The sequence below is a fragment of the Ambystoma mexicanum genome, chromosome 6q (assembly GCF_040938575.1).
Source record: "Ambystoma mexicanum isolate Mex_15411 chromosome 6q, UKY_AmexF1_1, whole genome shotgun sequence".
In the NCBI taxonomy this organism is placed as follows: Eukaryota; Metazoa; Chordata; class Amphibia; order Caudata; family Ambystomatidae; genus Ambystoma; species Ambystoma mexicanum.
The window spans coordinates 30,965,055-30,992,534 of NC_090937.1; the positions used below are offsets into that span (position 1 = coordinate 30,965,055).

At 46.5% G+C, this 27,480-nt stretch overlaps 1 protein-coding gene across 5 annotated transcripts in view; it reads right to left on the reverse strand.

The window, feature by feature from the left end:
• WDFY3 (WD repeat and FYVE domain containing 3) overlaps positions 1 to 27,480 on the reverse strand; it is a 2,538,776-nt gene that overhangs the window by 1,113,163 nt on the left and 1,398,133 nt on the right. For all 5 annotated transcript variants that reach the window (XM_069630405.1, XM_069630406.1, XM_069630403.1 and 2 more), the window contains one exon: positions 17,296 to 17,475. In XM_069630405.1, the coding sequence (XP_069486506.1) occupies positions 17,296 to 17,475 (180 nt within the window). The remainder of the gene's footprint in view (positions 1 to 17,295; positions 17,476 to 27,480) is intronic.

The window sequence follows — 27,480 nt, forward strand, 5'->3', positions numbered from 1 at the left end:
TCTGCTACTACCCATGTCTGCCATTCGCCAGATTCACTTACTGCAGTACTTTGCCTGACACAGAAGAGGTTTTTTACCCCTTGGAAGGGGCTTTTTTCAGCTCGGGGGACTGGCCTCTATGGCGGCCAGTTCACCCTGTCTCAGTTTACGGATTCCTGGCAGCCAGAGAAGACTGTCCCTATTTGCAAGATACCAAGAGCAAGAACGCAAGCAAACAACAGGTGAGCAAAAAGCCTAAAAATAACACTGAAAGTTGGAGCAGAGGGCAGCTATGTGGTAGGCAAGAGGTGCCAGGTATTGGTTGAACAGCCAGGGAGAAAGATTAGACCCCTGGGGAACACCACAGGTAGAGAGAGAGAGAGATACAAGAGAGGAAGGACCCCAGCTGGAACTGGGAGGGCCGATCAGTGAGAAAGGAGGTCAGCCAGGTCAGGGCCTGATCAGTGAACCCAGGTTATCACAGAGCCGGTTGAGCAAGATGCATGGTTGACCGTATCGAAGGCAGGAGGAAAGATTGAGGAGAATGAGGACAGAAGAAAGGTTAGAATTGAGGTTTGAGAGCAGTTCCTGTGCTTCTGGCCGCTCTGAAGCCAAACTGATGGCCATGGAGACAACCAACAGATTCAGTGTGAAGGTTAAGCTGGGAGATGGCCAGCTTTTCCAGGAGTTTGCCCAGGAAAGGAGTAATGGAGATCAAGTGGTAGTTGGCTGGACAGGAGGGATCGGCAGAGGGTGAAGAAGGTGGTGCACAAGGGAGTGCTTCAGAGGGAGGGGAAGGTTCCAGTGGCGAAAGAGTGATGGCGGAAATTGGCCAAGGCTGGAGTGAGGGTGTCAATGTAGTCCTTGATGGTTTTGGAAGAACCTGTTTTGCAAGACTTTCATAGATCTGACTTGTCAAGAAATGTCGTCAGGGGTGAACAAACGAAAGGAGGAGAATAGAAGAGGAGAGGCGGCTGCAGGAGGGCTAGGAAAGGAGGAGCAGGATGGAGAGGGTGGACAGGATATCCTGAGTTGTAGTGATGAAATGACAAGCCAGGGCTGTGCAGAGCGCCTGAGAGGGAACAGGAGAAGTGGAGACTGCAGCAGGATTGGCCAGCTCTTTGCAGATTTTAAAGAGATTGGCCGAGGTGTTAGGTGCTGCAGACACGAGGGCTTCGATGTGTGTTCTCTCTTCTTAGCAAGGACAGAGAGTATGCATTGACTTTGGAGAAGGCGGTAGGCCAGTTTGTCAGAAGGTGTACCAGTTGCCCTCCACTTCGTCTCAGCTACCCTACACTTGCGTTTAAGGGTAGGGTAGGTTGCGTTTAAGGTCCAAGTCATACCAAGAGTTTCAGTCCTTGAGTCAAAATTCACAATCTTCTAGGAGATGCAGGACAGGGCGGTAGCAACAACATCCACTAGGCACTCGTTATGGATTAACAGACGATTTCGACACGTTAACACACACATTAGCGAAATAATGAAGACAACACTGGGGGTGTGGGATGCCGCCACAAAAAAAGAAACCTTAACTAACGATCCCGCCCCGTTCATGTCACTGTTTGGCAATTCAGAATTCCCACCAGGAATGGAAAAGGGAGCTTTCCGAAAATGGGAAGAGGCGGGCTGCAAGAAGGTGGGAGATCTGCAACAAGACCAGCAGATAAGGTCATTCGAGAACTGCACAGCACTATTGAACTTAACACCGAACGACTGATATAAATATGAACAACTACATCACTGGTTGAGCACTCCCCGCATAAAAGAAGCAGTGCCCAGAGACCTGACCCCCTTTGAAACCTATATCATGACACATACAGGCACCCGCAAATTTGTCTCCAATACTTACAAATTTATAAATGCACAAACTGAACCAACCACATGGCAATACATGAACAGGTGGGAGAAAACCCTGGGCTACACGCTTCCCAGGGATCGGTGGGAATACATATGGCGCCTGATGCCAAAATTGACGAGAGCCATCCAAACCAGAGAAATGTGGGTGAAAATAATGATGCAATGGCACTATAGCCCGGAGAGACTGCCCTCAATGTTCGCTAACTCCCCAAACAAATGCTGGAGGGAATGCGGCGGGAAGGGGGACTGGCGACATATTTGGTGGGACTGCCCGGATCTAAGCCCTTACTGGGAGGATATCAAGGCCCAAATGCATAAAATGTTCCCGGGGACAGAGCACCTGGGAGACGAAATATGGCTGGGGGGGGGGGGGGGGGAGCCTATGGGATCCCAGGGATAAAGTTCTAAATACAACGCAGAAGAGGAACTTTATGGGCCTTCTAATAGGGGCATGGCTGGAAACTGCACACAACTGGAAACATAAATCCCCACCGTTGGCAGTAGACTGGACGCGAAGGGTTTGGGCACATTTGGCCATGGAACTAATAACCTACAACATCCAAGGGAAACACGGAAGGTTTAGAAATGATTGGGGACTAGTGCTCGAGTTCCTTCAATCGGACTATAAAGGACAATGGTTCCCACACAAAATAAGGATTTTGGACTTATTTACGTGAAAGGTGAAATGAACTTCCTTGAGAAGACTTACACAGACAGAGATTATCCCGGTCGGGGGGCAGGGGGGAATGTTATTATTTCTTCTTGGTTGAATCTTTACAATGTAATAACCTTGATACATCGCTCTGAAAAATAAAAATGTTTAAAAAAAGAATTCACAATCTATTTTATTTTTTTTATGCATTTATTTACAGCGCACATAACCCGTACGTATCTAGGCGCTAGTTTCATTGTGGAAGGGCAGGTTATTTATAACGCGCAATTTTTTGTTCTTTTTTTCTTCCAAGCGCGGGTCTGGGATTCAGACCTATGTTTGCTCTGAGTGGTCTTGCTTCCAAGACCCGCACATTGCCACAGACCTATCCTCCCGTCCGTTGGTGAAAGTGTTTTGCATACCCTGGCAGGAAATGCATATGTAACATTTTAGTAGTCTATAAAGTTTCATGAAAGAGGCAAAACTCAACTAAACAATTCCAAAGGCCACTTCTACAGAAACAGTACCTGAAACCTCAAGAAGCTAGTTTTAGAATTGCTGCATCGCAAGCCCCATGCTTCACTCTCTTTTTTACGCATTATCAATCCTTAGTTTAAAAAGGAGAGCATATGAACAAGCACCCTTTCAGGAAGGCCAAACATTATTCACAATTACCTAGGTACATTCCAACTAAGATATTCTTGAGTAAGGCCACCACAATGGTTTAACTTTTTGACAGAAGTCAGAACATTTCCTTTTCACTCCAGGTGACCTTTTTGGGACCACTGGCTTTGTTTTCTCTTTTTAGCCAAAGTCACAATTTCCTTTAATTTTCTGTTGAACAAGGAAGTGAAAGCTGAAGCTCCTTTCTATTTCTTTTAAAATATTGTTTAAAATCCTGCAGCGTCTTTTACAATGAACCTCATCTGCATATTATAAAAACAGGAGCCTACTAAGAGACCTACTGCCTCTTCTTCCTACCACACACTTGCAGGGGTGGCATTCACAGTGTCCATTTGTCAAAATTGCTTGTGCCACTGCGCCTTGTTGGAGCCTGCATGTTGGTGTCCTCCGGGGCACATTTTGAGGCGCAGCAGTGCATATGATGGCGATGCCATCTTGGTTGGAGCTTGCAGGCAAGGGAACCATTGATTTTGCTATTAGCAAGCGCCAATACAGCACATTCCCCCACGTTACTATGTAGATACATAGCGAGGATTCACATCACTCTGATCCAATCTGATGGAGATGTAGAACAACTGTTTCAGATTTCAACACATCTCTGTGTTCCACACTACTCAGTTGTCTTGGTTTTCTTCTCCTCTATTCCCTAGCCTCCTGTTCATGGAAGCTGCCCTATTGTGCCTGTGCCACCTCATAGTATAGTTTGAAGTCGGGCGCTTGCAGGCACCCTTGTTCATATGGTCTAGTCAATCCTTCCCACTTCATCCACGGGGCACCCGAGTCACACACAAAAACAATTACCAAGGAATGCAACTTGACAAAGAAGGCGCAACCCGGCCAAACAGGTATGCAGTACAATAATTTGGGGCCCACCGCCATCTTCAGTAGAGAGAGCTCGCCATCCAAGCAGATGGGAAATCTTTTGATATTGATATTTTGTTTCTTTTACGCTCGTACACAAGTGTTTCAGAGCACGACAAGGCAAGGGAGGGAAACAGGGGAGAACAAAACAGCGATCTTACTAGGCCCAGTGACATTGAGAATGAACAAGTGCATGGGGGAGGGGAAAAGTGCATGGAAGGGGGAGAAGTGGAAAGTGCGAAGCAGAGGAGAAACAGATAAATAATAATAAATAAATAAATAATAAAGGCAACAAACAGTGGTAGTGCAGCCAGCAATTTGCCCAAAGACCCATCTTGTCCGCCAGTGTCAATAAGTATATCTCATGATTTTCAGCCAGCAGGGAGCGATGCGTGCAAGATACCGTAATGCCCAGATATTTGAATCTATCAGGGACCCATCTGAACCCAGCGAGGTCCGCCAGGATCTGAGTGATTGCGGTCAACGGGAACAGCTCTGATTTGAATTTATTGATACGATACCCTGAATGGACGGAGAACTTGTGTATCTCCTCAAGTAAAGGAGACAGATTTAGGGCTGGGTAACGTACATACCGCAATGTGTCATCCGCATAAAGTGAAATTAATTGTGGAGGACCAGTTAAATGAAGACCACAATGGATATGTTTGAGTCGCGTTATGAAAGGCAGAGCTCGATTGTAAGCGCGAAGAGTAAAGGGGACAGTGGCCAGCCCTGCCTTGTCCCTCGTCCCAGAAAGAACTCGGGTGAGTGTGTGCCACCTGGGGAGAACCCTGGCAGCCAGGGAAGCATATAACAGACTGACAAATTGTAGAAGACAGTTCCCCAGGCCTTCTGCTGCAAGACCGCAAAGAGGAACTGCCACAAGACCGAATCGAAAGCCTTTTCAGCATCGAGCGAGGCAGCAACCGGATGTACCTGTGGATTTATCTGGGGGATAATGCCAAATAGTCTATGCAAATTGAGCGCAGTAGAGCGTCCGGGAATAAACCCAGATTGGTCCGGATGCACCAGGTGCGACATGCACGGGAGGAGACGGGTGGACAGTAATTTAGCAAAGATCTTAGTATCCAAATTGATTAGGGAGAGGGGCCTATAGGAAGCCATTTCTGTGGCTGGTCTATTGGGTTTCAACAAGACAGTTATCACCGCCTCTGACAGAGAGGGGGGCAGTTGACCCAAGAGGAGGGATTCCACCCATAGCTGCAGTAATTTGGGGGCCAGGATATCGCTGAATTCTTTGTAAAACTCGACCCCCAAGCCATCAGAGCCAGGGACCTTACTGAAGGGAGCGATGCAATAGCATCAGCAATTTCCTCAAGAGCCAATGGTAGGTTTAGTACAAGTTGCGCATCGTTTGGCACCATCGGAAGTGGGATTTCAGCCAAATAGTCCGTTAGTTCCACCTCAGTACACTGGTCCGAATTAGAGTATAAAGATTCGTAGTATCGGTGGAATTCACAGTTGATTGCCTCCGGGGCAGTAAAGAGGCTACCAGAAGAACCCCCTGATCCCTGTAATGTTCTAACAGCATTTGCAAGAAGCCTGCCTGGTTTATCTGCCTGCCCGTACCTTCGCGCCTGGATGGGCAAATACATCAGTCGTACCACCCTATCTGCCAATTCCCTAAATCTCATTAGGTTGCCCTTTATGAGACCTATTAATGATCGATCTTGAGTGAAACTGTATTCATTCTCCAGCCTCCTGAGGTCAGACTCAACCTCACCCTTTCGTCGAGTCTCCCTGAGTGTACCCAATGTTATAGAGATCACCTCTCCTCTAACCCACACCTTGAAATCCTCCCAGACCGTGTGATGGTGTTGCACCGTCCCTTTGTTTCTATGGAAAAAATCCACCACTCCGGTGTGTTGCGTTTCAAGAAAGACCTGGGGCCTCATTATAAGTCAGGCGGAATGGGTTAACGGGGTCCGCTAATGGGTGCGGACCCGTTATTCCCATTCCGCCTGATTATGAGGTCCCCTCGCGGGACCCGGTAAGGACGCCTGGTAAAACCACGTGTCGTTACCGAGTCCCACGAGGGGACCATGGAGCTAACAACAGGCTGGTCGTAATCGGCCCCTTGTTAGCTCCCTCTCCCATTCCCATTGAGCCCTATGGGGGCTCAAATGGGAATGAGGAAGGTCCGGGCCTGGGTTCCCTGAGGGAGGAATTACCGGGCCCTCCGAACTCGGAATGGCCCGGTAATTCCCCATTCAGGGAACCCAGTAAAGGAGCCCGGTTTGGCGGCAGCCATGGAGCTAAAAGCTCCATGGCTGCCGCCAAAATCGTAATGAGGCCCCTGGACTAGTAAGTATGCTGAAGGCATGCGCCACATGGGACGGGGGTGTTGAGGAGGCAACCCCTCCCACCGTACAGTCACTATGATGAGGGAGTGTTCCGAAATTGTTTGAGGGAGGATCCTACAGTCCCGAATTCTAGCCGTGAACATAGCTGAGACCAGCCAGTAATCAATCCTGGAGTGTTGTGCACTGATGAGTAGTATGTATACTCATGTGTATCAGGGTTGCAGCTCCTGCATGCATCCACTAATTCGAAGTGTTCCATGATGTGTAAAATTGTGCGACCCACACTTGTTAGTTCACGTTGTGTAGCTCTAGAGCGATCGAGCACACAGTCCAGGATTGAGTTGAAGTCACCTCACCAAATGATACGTGATAGAATGCCCATCACTTGGCCATAAAATTCAGGGTCGTCTAAATTAGGCCCATATGTATTTACTAGTGTTGTTGCTATGCCAGCCAAGTCCCCCCACACAAGATCACATATCTCCCCATTGGGTCTATGCAGCGTTTGGACTCCTGAAAGGGAATCAAACGATGTATCAGTGTCATCACCCCACTGGACTGTGAGGAGTAGTCCGTACAGCAGCTTTGAGGACCCCAATTGCCAGCAAACCCTTCATTAATGTTCCCCTGGGCGTGGCTCTCCTGGAGCATCACCACTTTAGGGGCTTGACGATTAATATATGCCAGCACCTTACAGGATTTAATAGGGCGATTGAGACCACGGATATTCCAGGACATAAACGAGATCTCGCTATCCATAGCACCACAGTTGCATTGAATAAGGGCACTCAGTCGTATGGGGTGAACTTAGGGTGAAACTGTATTGTTCAATCGAGGAGCCGTCTGCACTGAGTTTCAATAAGATAACCGATGCCCGAACACAGCTTGTATAACCCCTGAAAAAACATTTTACTGGTGTGTCATTCATCCCTAACTTGACACCCCTCCATCCCACTACCCAAATCATCACCCCCAAACTGACCATGGAACCCCTAAACACAAAACCACAATAGGATATCCCCTGGGGAGCCCGTGAGCAGATGTCAGTATTTCTCATTTGGCCGCACATCTGCGAGCAGCCCCAGTTCACTGAATTTGTATATCAACCTTTCAAAGAGAGGGGAAGAGCACCGTAACTTGCATCTCGATCAGTCATTGTCCATGATGTCAGGATCATTGATGCGCGGGTGGGGGCTGCCACCGCCCTCACGGTCCCGTCTCGGGAGTGGTGTGGAAATGGAGGCCTCAATGTAGGCCGTTGCCTCCGCCGGTTTCTCAAAAAAATGGGTGAGCCAGCCATGTTGAATACGCAGTTTTGTCGGGTACAACAGTGCATAAAAAACTCTGCATGAGGCAAGTCCTATAACAGTATTTTATGATTTCTGCTTAGCCTGCACTGTGGCTCAGAAGTCGGGGTATATGTGTATATCAGATGATTCATATCATAGCACTCCTTTTTCTCTGGCCAAATGCAGAATGAGATCTCGGTCTCAGTAGTCGAGAGGCCTAGCCAGGGTGGTACGGGGAGTAGGAGGCTAAGAGTTTGGTAACAGGGGCCAGCACATAGTGCGCTCGCTCCACCAGGAAATGCTGTGATAATTGTGATGGGTCAAACATTGACTTCAATAGATTTTCAACTAAGTGTTCCATCGGGTCTTTGCAGGCTGCATCTAGGATCCCTATGATGCAGATGTTGTTGCGCAGTGAGCGCGACTACAGGTCTTCACATTTGTTGCGGATGTTGTTGAACTCTTGTTGCAGTTGCGCTATATCGCAATCATGCTTGCTGACTTTGTCCTCTGTTTCCCCAATCCTTGTCTCAGCCTCCATAATACAAGCGCCCTCATTCTTGAGCTTTGACTTCAGGGGCCCTATGGTGGATACAATGTCGTCAAGTTTCATATTTCCAGCCATGAATCCATACTGCATGGCTGCCAGGAGGTGGTCATCCCTTGTGGCGCTGAAACAGAGGGTTGTTCCTCGCTAGGAACCTGCTCAGTAACCCTGGAGGTACTGGCTGGAGTATTAGTATACAAGTTCATTGGGCCCTTTTTCTTTCCATCGGATCCCTTTGTCATGGTGCCTCACTACGCCGACAGAGCAGGGTACTGTATAGGAGATGTAGCGCCAACAACGTCTATGTTGACCTGCAGAAGGGCTCGAAGCAAGGTGAGTGCTGTAACAGTTGTCTCCAGTACAAGGTCAATCTATCATTGGTTCATCTGCTGCACCACCAGGCGCGCATTCCAAAGTGCCCCACTAGCAGTGCACGCGCAATAGAGATGACATCTGCGCAAAAGAAGTTCAGCAGAGTATTTTATCACACTAGTGTAGTATTTTACAAGCCAAGATTTGTGTCATCCGGATCTAGACACCACACAGTAGAGCAGCCCCCAGCAACTGGATCCCTAGGGTGATTTTCCACGTGGAGGTCCCATCTTTCCAACGAACCCCTTTGTCCCAGTATTTTCTCAAGGAGTACATGCACGTGGGCCCAACACATCTGCAGGGTACTCCGGTGCAGCATTCAGCACAGCCCAGTAAAGAACTCAGGTGGTCACAGCGCAGCCCCTGCACCACCAGTGCGCGCCCATAGCAGCATCCACTTCCAGGGTTACACTGGGGAAAGGAACACAGGTGCCGGTCCGTTCTCATCAGCAGGTGGGGGTCCTGTCAGCCCGGGGCCTCTACGATATGCCCACCACCAGATGGGAATCCAGCCAGCTAGAATTCACATGATATACACGCCTCTAAGTGTAGCCCAGCTACTCCGTAAGGGGCTTACAAAAGAAATAGTAAATGACCCACAGGAGCGCACTGCACAAGATTTTTGGTATTATGCACCCGTTCGAACGTGCTCATTATGCGCTGGTGGGGTACGGGCCGCCCGCACTCACCTGATGAGTACCACTGCAGCCGGTCGGCCACATACCACCGGCAACTCAAGGCGAAACGAGGCGCCCAAGATGGCACCAGGCACAAGTTAAAACATCTGCCGCCTCCCAGCGCCGGGTTGCGAGGAAGCACAGGATAGTGGCTTTAAGTGCACCCAGACCAAGCACAGTCCCCCAGAAGCAGGGTGCACCCCAGGCGTAGTGTAGGGCGTAGCAGCAGGTGAGCACCAGCAATGCTCTGTCGCCCCACCTCCCTGCAAAGATCTGTCTCGTGTAGCTCAGATGTGCTCCTCCACTCTGCATAAACTGGACGGTGATGCCAGGCCGCCAGTCACACAATCATTACTGCAGTGTCTCCCAGGCCGCAATCTCCACTCAGCAGCAGGCACCATCCCGCATGGCGCACCGTAACCCAGACGAGGGCATCCGCACAGCAGGCAGCAGAAGTTCCATAGCAACGTCAGGGCTCCACACTATGGCTCCCTCAGTAACCCTCCCAGGCTAGTCGGTCGTCTCCCAGCCAGGCAGTAGGATGGCAGCTTGTCCGCAAGGCGCCCCAGCCGGCGCACTAGCACTTTCGTCTACGGCAGACTAAGCCACGTCCGCAGTGCCAAGGAACACCACATCAGCCTTCATCCGTGGAGCATCAGCAGTCCATCTGCACCAGAGACCGGAAAATCAATGAGTATAGCAGAAGGATATAGGCACTGCCCCGGCACAGACTGCTTTCCTTGTAATAGGCAGGATTCCAGCTAGCGGTGTCGGGAGATACGAGAGTCACTGCATTCGGCCGCATAGCACATGCAGCTGGCATCGACCGATTTCATCCCTCACTCCCTTCATAAACAGTGGATCAGCTCAACACTAAGTACACAGATGCCACGTCCCCTCCTCCAGCACCAGTGCTTTACAGAATTTCCTGCCATTATATATAACGGGATTCATTTACAAAAACAGGATAACGTGGGGCCGGAGCGCCAAGGTTAAGCGGCCATCTTCCAGGCTGTTCAACAGCGCCCCCATGACTCACCTTTTTTATACTAGTTACAACGTCAACTCTAAAAAAATGTGGTCTATGAACGAGTAGACACTTACACCCCATTAACAGGTCTCTCGTGGAATACGAGAAGACACGCCACTTTTTAAGTCTGCTCCGAATTATTTTAATGTGCGTGATTTCAGAATGTTTTTACTCCAGGAAATCTATCTGCTGGGAAACTGTTTTCGGTGGCTATGAAATCTTTCACTCTTGTGCCCAGAAAGGGGTTTTAGGTAATCCACCTTTGACGGCTTAACCATGTCAATTCGCTGCAGTTTGGGCTTCATTTGTGAAAGGTGGCACATTAATTCCCACAATTTTCTTGTAATTAAACTAAACTGGATTGATCCACTCTCTCAATCATTGGCCTTCCGGTGAATCTTTAGGGGAATTCTGAGAACATCTCAAGTCATCTTTATTAGCACTCTTACTTTCATTTTGTAACAGTGGGAGTTGAGTGAATCTGTCACCTTAAAGTTGCTGGTAACTTTAATTCAATGTGTCTTCGCCCTGAAAATCTTCGAGACATGCCATCTATTAGTTTTGCGAATGACTGAACGCTTCAAGGTCGATATGTCAGGGGCATTAAGTAACTTTGGGGTCTTATGATAAATGGCACTATTCCTAATGACATTGCAGCCCATTTTACATGCAAGGTAACAATTGCTCATCCATTCTGGATTATATTTTTGTATCGAGAACGGTTCTCGAGAGGTATATCATTTAAAACCTGTTGAACTGTGTTTAGTGATCATGCCATTCTGCTGTGAATTGTAGATCTTACTTTCTCCAATTTAAAACGGTTGAAGTGTTACTCTTCCTGTGCTGACTAACAAACAAAGAAAAAGACTAGTTTGTAGACCCCGAACGGCCTCTCACTTTAATGCGAATCTGGCAAATGCTACAGTGGATTCTGAAGCAGATTTTAGGGCTATTACGGCCCGATCCTTTATACAGAATACTTTTTATAGGATGTTGGGATGCCTATTTAACGATGATAGTTTATTCTCATCCTCACACCAAATTTTCTGGATCTCATTGCTTTGACAATCGGTTCCAGTGTAAGGAGGAAGAATTCAGACGTAATCTTCAATCTTTTCAACAGGGTAGCGTTTCAAACTACTCAGAATCTCCAAAAGCTGAAACAAGCTTATAAAAACAAGCTTCAATCTCAAAGCTCTGCTGCTTCAACAAAATGCTGAATATATGTTGGAAGCTCTAGCTTCTAATCAAGCTAATTCGTTCTGGCACTTAATGAGAAACATGAGCTTGTTGCAGATTATTGCAGAAACGCAACCTATTGCTGAGGCGAAATGGAAAGCCCACTTCTAATCACTTTATGATCTCCTGAGTTCTTCCTGAATTCTTATTATGAGGCCTTATGGCAACTCTTGGTACCTTGATTACAATCTTGGGGACATTTTCCATTTCATCTTTAAGGCAAAGTCTTACAGAGCCCTAGGTTCTGATGCCCTTTCAAACCTCACATTTAAGGGTAATCCTGCTCTTTGAGCTCCAATATTATTTAGCTTGTTTAAGAACATTTTAGCTGCCTATTCTACTCCTAAGGCCTAGAAGCAATAGCATATTATACCTATATTTCAGAAGGGAAATAGGTTAAATGCAGCTATCGACCTATCCCCTTCTTGGATGCTTCTGGCAAACATTTTCAGCATTGGTTCTAAAAGATCTGGAAAATTGGGCTTCCCGGGCGGGGGTCCTGGATCATAATCAATATATATATATAATATGATATGGCATTTATAACGCGCCTGTACACAAGTGTTTCTAGTGTGGCAATATGGCTTCAGAAAATCTGTGGGTATCTTATGAAATGCTTTTTTGCTATATTTGTTTCAGCAACAAACCCATTTTGTGAAGCATCCCATCTATTTTGTTTTATAGATTTAGCAATGGCTTTTGACAGAGTCAATCACCCTAAATTATGGTATATACACTCTGACACAAGGATTAAGGTTTGGCTTGATATAGAGGGTTCTTTTTCAGGCAAAATGTTTGCACACCATGGTCTGCATTGAGGCTTTGTCCTGGCACCTTTTCTTTTCAAAATATATATAGCGCAGATATTGTTCTTGCTCTGTCTAAATTGAATTATTTTCAATTATAGTTTACAGTTCTGTTCCGCATTTGGCATACACAGATAACCTGGTTTTGATGGGACTTGACATCCATTGGGATCAGAGGTCATCAATACAGGAAAATCAGAAATAATCATCTTTAAACCAAGAAGCTGAAAACTTTTGGTTTTGAATGGCACCAAGAGGGACAAAAGCTTGCTCCTGTTGATTGATTTAAACATATGCGCTATTTTTTCAATCAAATATTCAATGCTGCTTCTGCTTACAATGACATTCACCAGGCTTTGGTGGCTTTTTCCACATTGATAAAAAAGTTGATTTAAAATATGGCCGATTTTCTGTTATCACTTCTAAAATTTTGCAAAGCTAAAATTGTTCCTGGTTTACTCTTCAGTGCAGAATTTTTAAAAGCTATTTGTGGAATGGTAAACAGTAAAGGGAATTTTGTTGTGGCGTTGTCTCACATTGCCTAATTGAGTACCTATGTCTGTGATACATTACGAATTAGGCCTCATTTTGCTGCAGGTTACTGTGGACTGGAAGCGTTTGCAACTTCATCAGAAGATTCTGAATCCAGATTTGCATTTACTTTTTGTTTATTTTGGTAGCTTGCTGGGTGCCTCTTTAAACACTTGGTTTTCCTACTGTTAAACACTATTATCTTCTATGAATCTTGAACAGTCTGACTTAATCTCAAATTCTAATATGGTGAAAAAGAAATTGTAGCTCACCGACTAGATTCAGATGAGAGATGGCATAATGAAATATATCCGTTCTCTTACTCCCTTAACATCCCGAGAGCTGAGCAAACTTGCTAATTTAGTCTTCTGGTCCATTTTACTGAGACTCTTGAACATTTATTTATTGGATGCCCAGCTCTATTGGCTAAGAGTCTATATCTAGAATATCAAATGTTAACTTTTTGAAACTTATTTTATTAGGTCATCAAAGTTCACTTGTAATTGCTGCTTCACATTTTTTGTTGGAACCTTCATAGTGATTCTGCTGTTTTATATATGTTCTACATTTGTGCCTTTGTCTTCCTAATTTGTTTGTGAAAGGTTTTCTACGTAAAATTAATTCACAAAACATTTTTTTTAAAAGATGATCACAAAGCCTACTGTGTTGTCTCAAGAGCACAGTTCGGCATGGTTTCAGGGAAGGTGGTAATACTGCTACCAAAGTCGATTCAACATCCCTAGCTGGTGCTTTGGGATATGAAGTGGAAGAGATAATCCATACAGGATAGGAACATATGAAAACATTAGACCTATTAAAGAAGAATGCAATAATAGTTATATCCTAAAGGAAGTGACATTTAGTGGACTTGGAATGCAAAATGGAGCACCATGGGAGCATCTGTCAATCCAATGCATTGGTCAGCATTATCCAATTTCAGTGAGGAGTTAGTTGTAATCAGGACATTAATTGTACATAGAGAAGGTCCAAAGAAACATGTACAGACAATGCAAAATAGGTACACAAACAGTTCTCTACACCCAAACATATTTCTATAGATAAGATTTCTGGCTCTGGTGCTTAACACAGTACGACTAGCACATAAATCTTTGAAGGATTCCAACACCACGAAAGTGATTGAGTTGGTCATTGGCTAGCTAAAGATAACTTTCAGAGCAGGCCCATTACCAGAGATCACTGTTGCACACCAACGTAAAAACTGGTAAAATACAGTTAAACACAATTAAAAAAAAAAATTGCACACCATACTAAGTGTGCATGTTAACCAGCCAGTTTGTCGTCCTTTACAAGCTGGCATCATGTGCTTTCCTACCAGTGAACAGGCTATTTCCACACAAATATGGAGCTAGTGACCACCAGATGCGGAGAAAATGCATGTTATGTCTACAAAAACAAGGTGGGTGGTAGGTGATGTAAGGAATTCGGTTCCATGTCATTTCATCACGGGATGTTTTTTCGTGGGGTTTTTTGCCGCGATTTATTTTTTTCGAAAAAACCCATCAAATTTTGTTTACATTATTTTTGGGGGGGTCCCGCCCTCCATCCCCCAGATTTTCTAAAAAAATTTGATGGGTTTTTCGAAAAAATATTCACGGTAAAAAACCCTGCGAAAAAACATCCCGCGATGAAAGGACGTGGTACCAGGAATTCATGGTGGCAACAGTAAAGACTGACACAAGTGATCACAGTTCAAGGGTGTTTATTAAACTGTATATAGGTTGGAAAAAAGCCTAATCTAAACCTAAATCTAAGATGGGAGCAAGCGTCGACCATCAAATGAAAATAAGGCAGTCCTTGTGGCGTTGTGTCAAATAAAAAGGGCCTATACTAAGAAACATATTGCCAAACCTTACATCTAACAGAAGGGAGTGTGGGATAGTTCTCAAGAAAAGAAAGAAGTGTTTGCAAGCAATATGTCAGGATGTGGTAGCTTGGGTCTCCCTTCCCCACATTTTTAGCATAGGGTAAGGTGGGATCTTGGAGCACAGCACACATTCGAGCTTCCTCAGCACGAGTCAACAGTTACACTTGTAGCTATCAGGACCGTTGATGGCCAAGCCTCGTTTCTCTTTAAAGTATCTTGCCTTCGAAGGCCTGACGTATTCAATAACAAAACAAAAGTTCGATTAACAAAATGAAAGTTTTTTTCCTGGTGTTGCTTAGGGTGAGGGTTCTTCACCCCTGGGGGTCCCCCTCTTCGGGGCACTGACCCTTGTTCCTTGGTGTCTTGGGTGATCGGTTTTCACCCCTCGGATCTCCCTCTTCCGGGCTTGGATTCTAACACAGTTCCTATCGATATCAAGGCCTTTGGGGTTGTGGTTTCCTTGTCCTGCGGGCCTGATAGGTTTATCAAGAAAAACAACAAACAAACACAAAGTTCTGGTGTACCTATTTCTCTGGTGATGGTCTCACCCCTGGTTCCCCCTCTTCTAGGTGCTGACCCTTCATAAATGTTATTCCACAAATCAAATAATAGTTCCTTCTCTTAATAGGACTTTGGGTGATGGCTTCACCCCTGGATTTCCCTCATTCACGCTCGGAGCCCTCTCGACTGTTAGCCTTCCTCCACCGGATTCACTATTGCTTCTCCAGGATTCGCTAATTGTAATGTCTTTATAAACAGTTCCAGTGGACATCCCTCGGCCGTGTTCCTTTTTGTCAACACACTGTTTATTGGGACTTTAGACTTTGCCCCCTTATCGTCAGCATCCCTCGGCTGGGTTCATACTTGCCAACTTCACCTTCACTTTCAATGTTTACAAGATTCACTTCTCTTGCTTTCTTTAAAATTCGTAGGTCAAAGGCTTTCGATTGTACATGGATTTTGCTTTGCTTGACCTCCTGTATGGCCACTTTGACCTATCTTGGCGGCTCTTCTGGTTTGTGTAGTTTTACTCAGACGGGGAACGGCTAGAGTTTCTCGGAGCAACACCAACGTGGGGCCAGTCCCCTTCTCAGCTGGTCTTTACACTTTTACAGTTCTTTGAACTTTCGGACTTTGCGACTTTCATTCACCACAGCCCGGTTCGTATCGGCTCTCCCCTCAACTCACCGGCTGTGATGAACCACTTGGCTTTCCTCTTTACTGGAGTCAAAGCTGGTACCAGGGAAGCAGGAGACTCCTTCACTCTGGCTTATCGCATCGATACACTCCGTGTACCGTTGACATCTGCTGCAGCACACTTGGGCTATTGTCCTCAGTCTTACGTTTCTCTCAGCGGAGAGTTCACAGGGTTTTGTCAAACAGGGCAAGGTCATATCTCTCCTCATCAGCCTCTCGATATATGCTGCCTTTCTCCTCTTCTTGAACTACCGGGTCTAGATAGCTGTGCGGTCCGCCTTGCTCGTACTATGCTCTCTTTCACCCCCTTTTATTCCTGTGGGGAAGGTAAAGGGCCGTGAGGTGAGTGTGATTCTGATTAATTGCCTGACCCATCTGTTGGGACATGTCAGGGAAACAGCTTTATGAGTCAGTCATCTTTCGGGGGGGGGGGGAGGTGGTCGGGTCAGAAAGGCGAGTTTTATGGGGTAGGATGGGGTAACAGTGCTATGTGGGATTACAACCCTCAAATTAGAGGGGTTTTTGGTAAACTCAAAAGGGTGGGTTTTGGAGGGATTTTGACATGAGTAGGAGGGTTTGTGAGGCAAACAGGAATGGCTAGGATCGTCAAATAAACAAGAGCGATTGGGGGAATGGTAGTATTTTGCCTCAGCAGGTTGGAAGTGCAGGAAATAGTAAGAGGGACGGGACAGAAAATAACGGAGTATTAGAGTAGGGCGTAGGGAAACAGGGATTCTGGGATAGATAACCTTGGGGTGCAAGTGGGTTGGAAAACTTGGGGGACTGGTTCTGTACAGAGGGGTCATTGAATCTGGGTAGGAGAGATTTAACGGGAGGAGGCGAGGTAGAAATGTTGTATCCTATAAAAGCCTCAGATGTTATCCTCCTCTCCTTTTCCCTCGGTACAATACTGCATCTCCCTTCGTTTAGTAACCCGAGTACACCCTCAGGTTCCCACATCCTAGTGAGCCTTTCTTGCTTTCACCCCTAGAGTTGGGATCTGAGTGACTCAGCCCTTCATTGGCCACTTGAATAAAAGGGTCTCTCGAGGTTGTTATGGGAGATACCCTCTGATATTTCACAGCGAGTAGCTAAGAAACTTAACCTGAGTTCCTGGATAGCATGCAAAAAGTATAAAGGGGGCATTTAATCAGAATACAAGTAACCTGCATTAGTCTCTCACAGCAAACTAAAATGAAATAAAGTACATATTGCAACCGCCACAAATGCATGTACATCAATGCTAGTAAAGGTTACAAAACAATAATTGATAACAACAAAGTAAAGACAAAACTGTTTTGATATGTAAGTGGGAAACTACTGAAGTTCAGTTATATGGGTTTCTGTTTGTGATTAGCTTATTACCATCTCAGAGTATGGGCGAATGTTGAAAGGAAACACTGTTGCAGTCAAAGCACACAGGAAATCGGGGCTTATCCACATCACGTTCAGATCTGGAACGTTGTGATAAAGGTAGCGGAAGAACTGCATCAAAGTGACCGGATATTCACGGAGCCAGGATCCCTCCTCTTCAGACTGCCAGGGCTGGGAGAGCACACAACAAAAGAAACAAGAAAAGACCATTAGTTCAACAGTACAAGGAAAATGTTTGTGCATTTCATGTTATTCTTCATGGGCCTCTACATTTAACTTCAACCGCATAAGCCTGGCTGCTTATTTATAAACTATTAGAAACCATCCATGCTACGCCACACACAGGATTTCAAAGTGTGAAATAATGGTAATGAAGTGCAGCTCTTGATGTCAAAACTACTGTATCTAGCCACTGCTATTTGGTCACTGATTGCCCTCTCTTTTCAACCACCAGGCACTTTCCAGAATTTGAAACCAATAGCCTGAAATTTACTACAAAAGACTGATTTCTCAAAAATGAAATGTGTTCATGGTGGGTGGTTTACAATGTCATTTTGAAGTACACTAGACATGAAACTGGATGGTGTTGGGGAGGGAGATGCAAACAGTAAATTGGGAAAAGAAAATATAAAGATTAAATACATCTTAAGTGTTTAGAGATAGGCAACCGAGTGGAGAGGGTGGTTGGAGATCATGGTGGCAGAGGTGTAGAATGACAGCCACAAAGACATTGGTGAACTCTCCTATAAGACAAAAGTCTCTTAGGGTTGATACCAAAACCAATCACTCTTTGGAATGCCCTTAGTTTCTGGGGGTAGGGAGTTACATTAATGGCAGCCAGGACGGTAAAGTTAAATACCTCATTGAGAAGCACAAAGGAGTAAAGGAGGAGACATCCCATTTAGAGACTGGTGTGTGAGGTCCAGGGTGACGGCGAGGGCTTTTCTAGAATGAGAGGTGAGATTGGCGTACATTTTATGGATACCACAGCAGTGGAGGCGTGGAAGTGAAGTTTCAGGTTGCTGCCAAAAAGAAGATTGTGAGCTTTGGGAGGTGGGGATAAGGAGTTCAGTGGTAAAGGATATAGGAGAGGATGTAAATGGTGTGCCATTTAAGGCCGGCCGAAAGATCACAGCAGTTAAAGAGGAGTTGAGCATCAGGCAACAAAGCACCTTCCAGAGACCTGGTAGGGAGTTCAATTAAGGTTCTTGGGTGAAGGAGAGGAAGGAGAAGAATTGAATAGCTGCAGCAAAACAAAATGCACAAAGTCAAACAAGGAGATGGGTTTGCAGAGAGGAACAGCAGAGACCACCAAGGACAGACTCCAGTGATACCACTACTGGGTTAGGGGTGGTTTAGGGAGTCGACAGTGGGTTTATTAATGACCTGAATGATGGTAGTCACTTTAAAACAGGCTGTGAAGATTTGAAGATCCATAAGAGTAGGTCAGAGGTGGCAACTCTTTGACCCTTTGTGGTGCGTAAGAGTCAGGAGGAGGACAGGGGGTATTATAGCTAGAAGAAAAGGTGACAGCTCAGCTTGGGAGAGTTGTTGAGAAGTTTGATAGTGAGGTGAGTGTGTGGGATGGTGTTCAGAATAAAGGCGAGGGAGGAATGCAGACTTGGTAATCCCATATGCAAAGTCGTCAGCAGACAGTAAGAAGCAGACAGCAGAGTTGAAGGGCAGAAAGACTTGGCTGGAGGATTATGGATAATGTTGTAGAAATATATTTGATTTAAATCATATATTCTACATTAGTGTGATATCCCCTACTGATCTAGTCCCACCACACAATTCTGAGTAAGAAAAACGGCAGTTTTGGACATAATAATCGCATTTTCAAATTAATCAAAACACAATCTTTATTTTGCCCAATGGCACCCACCATTTACAGAATCCGAAAAATGTTCTAAAATTCACAGATACTCAACCAAATGTGTTGTAGGCGTTTCCCAACATTTGTATGCAATCTACAATTCACTTCCATTCATTTGCTTTCCTATCTACAGGTTTTGGGCTGGAGAGGTCATAGTCTCCATTAAAAGATACAGTAGTAAAAGCACCATTGCCCTTCCACATCACACATAGGTCTAGCTGTGCATTTCAGGATAAGGGATTGCATAGGTGTTAAACTTTGCACTATTTTCTGTGAACAGAAATAGATCATTAAAGTTACTTACCTTCACAAGCATCAACTTAATAACTAGACTCCCACAAGCGTTAATTATTAATGAATGTGTGTCAGGCGATAAAGTTTCACAGCTACTTTATGACCCGAACAACTGACTATGCCGACAGGAACACATGGAATATATTAAAATGTTGCTTAATTTTACAAGAAAAAAACTGTTTAAATTCTTTGCACTCAATACAAAAATGCAATGCATCTCAATCTATGCCCAACTACAATGGGAAAATCACAGTACATTTGTATCTCACACCCGGCCCATCTCTCTTTAGAATTAGCATCCCCATGTTGATTGCAGACCACCCTCTCTCCCCATGTGTTACCCTGAAAGGTCGAGAGAGCAATTTGGATTCATACTGGGGCTTAATTACTTACATTCAAATGTTGCGTTCTATCTTTTGGGAATCAGCCTGGATCCACTCTGTTACGATTTCCTTAATCAGCAATGGTCCAGTTCCCATATAAACTGCGAATCTCCTTCAAAATATGGATAATCTTTTTGCATTCTCTATGGAAATCCATGCTCTTCCAGTTGGTGTCGGTCATCACGCCATACCTCTCCTCCAGCCAGCCATCTACTTTAGTAAGGAATACATTACTTACATGTAATTCCTGTTCTCCGGCATTGGTATCTTTCATAGATTCACATGCTGTATAACTATTCCCAGTCGCTGGGAATCCTCTGTAACACAGCAGTTCATTTTTAAAACAGAAAATTCAGTCACTTTAGTAAACTAGTATAGTCATTTTCGGTCATATTGCGCACAGCCAATAGAAAGGGCATCCTTAGCTCCACCACTGTTGTCCATCTTCAGATTTGGCATAGCGGACGCAAAGTGGAAATATGAGCCCAGAAAGAGCCAAGTGGGTTAGGGCCGAGGGTCGCATGTGAATCTATGAAAGATAACAATCCCGGAGAACAGAATTTACAGGTAAATAGCTTATTACTTCTCCAGTATTAGATCTTTCATAGATTCACATGCTGTATGAATAGATTACAAAGCAGTACCACATAACCATAATGGGCGGAGGCAAGCTCCTTGTAATAACACCACAGGAAACACTGACATTACGCAAACCAGCTATGCAGGACCAGTTGGCCGACCCTAGACTCTGCTGTGAAATCCCTGTCGATAGAGTAAAACCTTGTAAAGGTGTGTACAGACCTCATAGTTCTGACCCTGCAGATGTCCAGCATTACTCACCGGAGTGATTAACGTACTCCTAGTCCCTAGTCCCCTTTCCTCCATCCTGTATGTGCGTCCCTCACTAGGGATGAGAGCGGAACCTTTTTTCACCAGATAAAGAACACTTTCCCTTTAAATGTATACATGCGTAGGGGTGTGGCCCGGGGAGCATGCGCTCCCCTAACCCTGCCCACCGGCGCCATACCTCAGTCCCCTTTGGCGCATCAGCGGTATTGAACTGTCAACCGCGCTGCTCTTTTTTCTAGGGGTAAGGATGGTGGAAGGTATGGAGGAAAGGGAACTATGGACGAGGAGTACATTACTCACTCCGATGAGTAACAATTACTCCTACATCCTGTCCCCCTTCCTCCATGATGTATGGGCAACTACAACTGATACAACCGCCAGAGGGAGGAGAGCTTGACCCTCTAGACTAACAGGTTACACAGGACAGCCTGGCCAAACGTGTCAGCTCTGGCATCCAGACAATACTTGCAGACTTGCTGAAGGCCGATGCAGTGGCCCACGTCGCCACCGTGCTAATCACCTGCCGTGCTACGTGACGCTGAAAGGCAACAGCCGCTACCTTGGCCCTGATGGCGTTAGCGTGCATGCCCCTTGATGATTGTGCTGAGCCTTGCATGCCTCCTGAATGGCAGCAGTCATCCATCTGGCTATTGAAGCTTTGGACACTTGCTGTCCAGGCCTTGAGCCTCCAAATGTGACAAATAAGGCGTCCGTCTTGTGAAAGTCCTTGGTTCTGTCAAGATAAAATGTTAAAGTTCTTCTGACATGTAAACAGTGGTGAGCCTTCTCGCGTCTTCCTTGGGTTTTGGAAAGAAAGTGGTGAGCACAATCTGTTTGTTAATGTGGAAGGAAGAGACCACCTTTGGCAGGAACCTGAGGTGAGTGTGGAGGACAACCTTTTCCTGATGAAACAGTGTAGTGCTCACAAGCCACCAGAGCCTGAATCTCGCTAACGCTGCAAGCTGAAGTAAGCCCCACTAGTAGCGTTGTCTTGAGCGTGGCCAATTTTATGTCCACAGTGGCCATGGGCTTCAATGATTTGTGCACAAGGGCGCTCAAAACCAGGTTGAGATCCCAGAATGAGAGCGGGTGCCTTACAGGGGGTGGGGAGGATAACAGCCTGTTTAACCCCGCCAGATGCCTCTTCACAATTACACTGGCCCGGGAGAAGGTAAACCTGTCAGAGTTTATGTATGCGCCAATGGCTGCTAGGTATGATCTGCAGGTGTCGACCTGGATCCATGACCTGGCAAAATATGCAGAGAAAGACGACACCTGGTCCAGAGTGCAGGAAAGCGGGTCCCCTCCCTTTTCCTTGGACCAAAAGCAGAACCTGGCCCATTTGCATTTTGTGCTGCTTTCGAGTATCCTGGGGCCCGGCTCCCAGGATGATTTCTAGGTTGTCCTGAGACAGCCAGATCTCTGGCAGAGAGTCTCCTGGTCAGGTACAAGACTGCTAGGGCTCGCCTCTCCAGACAGGGGTGAAGTACCGCCTCCCCCCTCTCCCCACTGTTGCATCAGGAGCGGGCCCTTCCCGAGAGGGAGAGGGACTTCTGGTTGGACTGACAGCTGCCAAAGGTCTGAGAAATATTGCCTGGCCAGACACTGTGGTGCTATGAGGATGAGACGCAGCCGCCGGGACTGTCTGATCTTGCAAACAACCTTGTGGATGAGCCGGGTAGGAGGAAATGCATAGGCCCACATCCCATCCCAGGGAATCGGGAGCGCCTACCTGAGGGAGCCGCACCCTTTTCACCCCCAGGACGCGAACTGCTAACATGTTTGGTTGCTCTCTGTCGCAAACAGGTCTGTGACTGGGTGACCTAACCTGCTGACAATCTTGTTCAGTTGCCACTCTTAATTGTCAGAGCTGATCCCACTGACTGTCGCCTCAATGTTCAATTTTCCTGGCAGATGCACTGCTGAGATCCAGATGTTCTCTGCCATCGCCCACTCCCAGATGCTGAGGGCCAGCCAGCATAGGGGTGGGGTTCTGGTGCCCCCCTGCTTGTTTAGGTAATACATGCAGGTAGAGTTGTCCGTCCGAATGCAAACAGAACTGCTCCTGATTAATCGGAGAAATGCCTTGAGTGCGAGACAAATGGCCATCATTTCCAGCCAGTAGATGTGATTTTGTTGGTCGGTCTTGGACCAATGGCTGTGTACTCAATCTGAGCCCAGGGTAGCGCCCCACCCTTGGAGTGAGGAGTCCGTAGTCATAGTGTGATCCTCAGGAGGCGTTCTGAATCGCCTGTCCACCATGAGATCATCCTGCTCCCACCACATGAGGTCCTGCCGTAGGTGTGCAGGTATAATGACCGGGACTCCTTGATGACCTGACTCCTGATCCCAGGAAGCCGAAAAATGCAGCTGCAGCCTTCTCGTTCATAGTCTGGTGTAAGGGATAGCTAGGAGGTATGCCGCCAGTACTCCCAGGGTGTAGTTACTGTTCTGCTGAGGAAGTGAGCAACAGAAGATTTGATCGCCGCCACTGTCTCCCCGTAGGGGATCACCTGCTTCTGCATATTCCACAGCAGCCCCAAAAACACCAGTGTTTGTGTAGGGTAGAGCTGAGACTTCTGGAAATTGATTGAGTACCTCAGTTCGTATGGTCATGAGTCTGGCCGCTGAGAACCGACCTGCTCCAGGGACCCCCTTCGGACTAACCAGTTGTCGAGGTAAGGATATACATAGAGGCCCTCCGACCTAAGCAGGGCTGCCACCGCATTCATCAGTCTTGTGAATGCCCTTGGCACTGAATTCAGGCTGAGCGGCAGCACCTTGTATCAAAAGTGCCACCCCATGACCCGGAACCTGAGGAAGGACCGATGAGACTGCACTATGGGGACGTACAACTATGCGCCTTTCAGATCCAGGGAGCACATCCAGGCCCCTCCCCATACAGCGTCTCCGCTATAAACGCTGGCATCACCATTTTGAACTTCTGCAGAGGTAGGTACAGATTCAGGAAGGAAAGATCTAGAACACTAGCAGTCCTGCCTGGTTCTTCTTTTGAATAGCAAAAATGCAGGAGTAAAAGCCTTGCCCCTGCTGAGGGAGAGGGACCTCCTCCACTGCCTCGCTCTCCACAAGGGAACGTATCTTTGCGAAGAGAGAGGGAGTCCCGATATGTGGGATTGGGAGGGGCCAGGGGGAGAAGGGTGGCGGGGGGAAGCCCGAGGAGACTACCAATATCACCCATGAGTCTGTAAAAAACGTGAGTGTCAACCTTGACTGTGCAGGGCCAGCCTGCCTCTGACTGGGGTGCTGTAGACCTGAGAAGAGCTGTAATTGCTTTTTTGGGTCGGAGGCAGATGACTGGGAGGGGGACTGAAAAAAGCCTTTGTGCGAAGACTTCTGGTGTTTTCGCCTATGTTGGCTGGGTTACCTGTCCGCTTGCCTGGCCCGGCGGTCCTGGAAAACCGGAATCAGCAAAAGGATCGCCCTCTGATCGAGAGTGGCCATGTGTGAAGGTTTTGGCTGCTGGCTTGGTGAGAATGGCTACTGATTTGGCTGTGTGCGAGCTGCTCTTCTTTTTTATCGATCTCCTTGTCCGTGATGGTGTGGAACAAGTCGCAACCCTCGAAAGGTAGGTCTAGGATTCTGTCCTGAACATCAGGGTTGAATCTGGTTGCCTGGACCCATGCCACCCTTCTCATGTCAGTTACCACACAGATTGCCCTGTTAACGGCATCTATGTGCACCACTGTGGATTCAATGATGTCCTGGGCCACAGGTTTCCACAAAGGCAATACACCTCTTGTTGTGTGGGTGGTGAAGAGGTCAATTTCTTGGGTGCCTCATCTATGGAAAATCCGGCAGAGTTGAGGCTCCTGGAGCTCCCAGTCATGAGAGGAGCAAAGTTCCCTGCTGAGGGAATCTGCCATTGTGTTCTGAACACATGGTAGGTGGAAATGAATTAGTAACATGTTCTGCTCCAGTGGCACAGCGCCTGTGCTTCCATAGACAGAGAGACCTGGTACCTCCACGTTTGCAGATACAAAACATTGTGGTGGTGTTGTCCTTCAAGACCCAGACCACCTGACCTCTGAATTGAGGAAGGAAGGGCTTGAGGGCCCAAAACACTCTGCGCAGCTCCAGAAGATCGATAAGAAGAGTCTTATACTCATGTGTCCAAAGACCCCCGGCATGTAGATCTCCTGTATGCATGACCGTGCCCTCCAGGGAGGCGTCTGTTGTGACGGTGACTTGATGTGGGAGAAGGCGAAATGGAGCGCCTTGGATGAGATGAGCACAGACTGACTACCAGAGCAGAGCATGAATTGCCTTGTTAGAGGGATCTTGCCTCCCATGAACCTGAGGCCTGTTTCCAGCATCCATCGAGAAACTCCTGGAGAGGCTGCATGCAAAGCTGGCGATGTTGAAGTAGAGGAATGCATGAGGACATTATCCCTAACAGGGACTTCAGGAGACGGACCGAGGCCCTCAACATCCAGGAGATTAACAGGCAAGAAGGGCTCGCAAGAAGGCGTGTCCAGTTGAGCCCCCAAACAGAGAGCGCGCTGAGTCGGGGTCAGATAGGATTTCGGAATGTTTACAGAGAACCCTAGAGACTCGAAGCATTGGAGGAGGGGCGCCAAGACACAGCCCAGGCGCACCCCTCTATTCACAGCTAATAGTCTTGATTGTTCCCCCCCATAGCATAGCAGACAGAAGCCTTGGTTTCTGAATACATTATTTTGATGGATTAGATTAATGGCACATGTGCATTACATTTACTTAGCACACGCAAAACAGTGTTTCTTGAAACTGCATTGAATGCAGTATTCAGATCAAGAAAAATGGTCTACAGTTTAGCCGTTGCCAAAATTACATACTTTTGGGTTAATAAGAACAAAAAGCAGTGTTCCACAGTGCCTCTACCGGCCTCTACCAGCACGGAAGCCAGCTTGTGCTTCAGGATTACCCCTGCTTTGTCTGCCCAGTTTTGAAATTTAGTCAAAATAATCTTAGAAAATGTTTTCCCGACACAGTCTAGAAATGAAATTGGGCGGTAGTTCTCTGGTTCACCCCACCCTCCTGTAGTCGCGCCTCTCCAGGTCCTTGGGATTTCCGCAAAGCGAATTACAGCATTAAAAACCTTGGACAGAATTGTAGCCCATATCAATATTTCATATTTATAGTCCATAGATATCAAATCCGGTCCTGCTGCGTTGCGTGATTTTTGCAAACTCAGGACTTTTTCAGCCTCCTCTATCGAGATTCACCATTTCCGGGTAGGGGTCAGTCTGCCCATGTTTTTTCCAAAGAGATTCTCTACTGATGTTTCAGTACACAATCTGGAGAAATGTCTCCACCACACATCTGTGGGGATACAACGTTGTGAAGCTTGGTCGCCACCAAACGTACTTGTTTTTACTAGCCTCCAAAAGCCAGCACTATTTCCCTGTGCTAAGGCCGCATACAGAGCTTCCCACTGTGATTCTGCGTACACTTTTTTTTTTCTTCTGGATAGTAGGGCCTTATATAGTTCTCTAATACGGCAAAGCCTATTCTTATTGGGACCTACGCCAGAGCTTGTACACAGAATCAAAGCTTTCTATGCCCTAGTACAATCCTCATCTTACTAGGCGTTCGCCACCATCGCCCTCTTTTTTGGTGTACCAACTGTGTATGTCAGAAATGTAATTAGTTTCCTGCCTAACAATTTAACTTCTGCAATAACCATACTATCTGGCAGGTTATTACTGCTGATGCCTACCAAGTTATCTTTGATTGCAGCATAAACATTTGGTTTTACTTCCTTTTTTACCCATTTGGCCCATTTCCATGTTATTCTACCCAGGCCAGGTTCCAAAGGTGTTATTAAGCCCCTCCCGCAAAATGTAAGTATGAGTGGGTTATGGTCACTCTTTCTTCTGTCTACCACTTCAAAATTGACAGCCTTGGTCCAGCTACTGCCTGTAATAAAAATATAATCAATGCATCATGCCCCTTCACAGCCATGAAATGTTACTTTTGCAGGGCGGTCACCAAATAGCCTGCCATTGCAAGTCTGTAAGTTCAGATTGGCATTAGCACAGACTGATTCTACCGCATACTTACGTACCCTTTTCGGTGGGGTGGCCATTAAAGTGGATATATAACAAGCTATGTCCTGTTCATCCCATAATTCGTCAGTTACTTCCAGAGATTCCAACTGGAGGTTCATATCTCCCACCACTAAACTAAATTTGCTTCGCAAGATTGCTTTGCTTCGACAGTTGAATTGAGCTTTTCCTGCAATTTCGTCAGCAACCGCTTACCCAGTGGGTCTATTATAAAAATTAATTAACAAGAACTTTTCTCCTCCCCTTGGGATCACTGACAACAACTGGAGATCTGCAGAGTCCGTTTTGACATGGACCACCTTCCAGTCGAGGTTTGCATCAATTACGATCTGCAGCACTGCCAAGGGGCTACACTACTTAGGCTCTTGGTGGCTGGGATTGTATAGCTTTCATGAGCATGTAGTTCAACCAGATTTAACGACCATGTTTTCCTGCAGAAGTAACACCTGCTGCTTCAAAAGGAACACCAATTCGGGTCAGACTACTCCTGATACCTGCTATATTCCAAGAACACATTTTTAATGTGGGTGAACGCATCTCGGCAGTCCTTTGCCCATTCAGTCAAGCCCCCTGTACCAGATAACCAGTATGACACATCGCCAGATTCAGTGTCTGTAAGGTTGTGCACTGGGACAGGCTGTAGGTGATCCCTGGGCGGATGAGCAGGAGTAGAAGTAACACGCATGGGCCTAGTTGTTGTGTA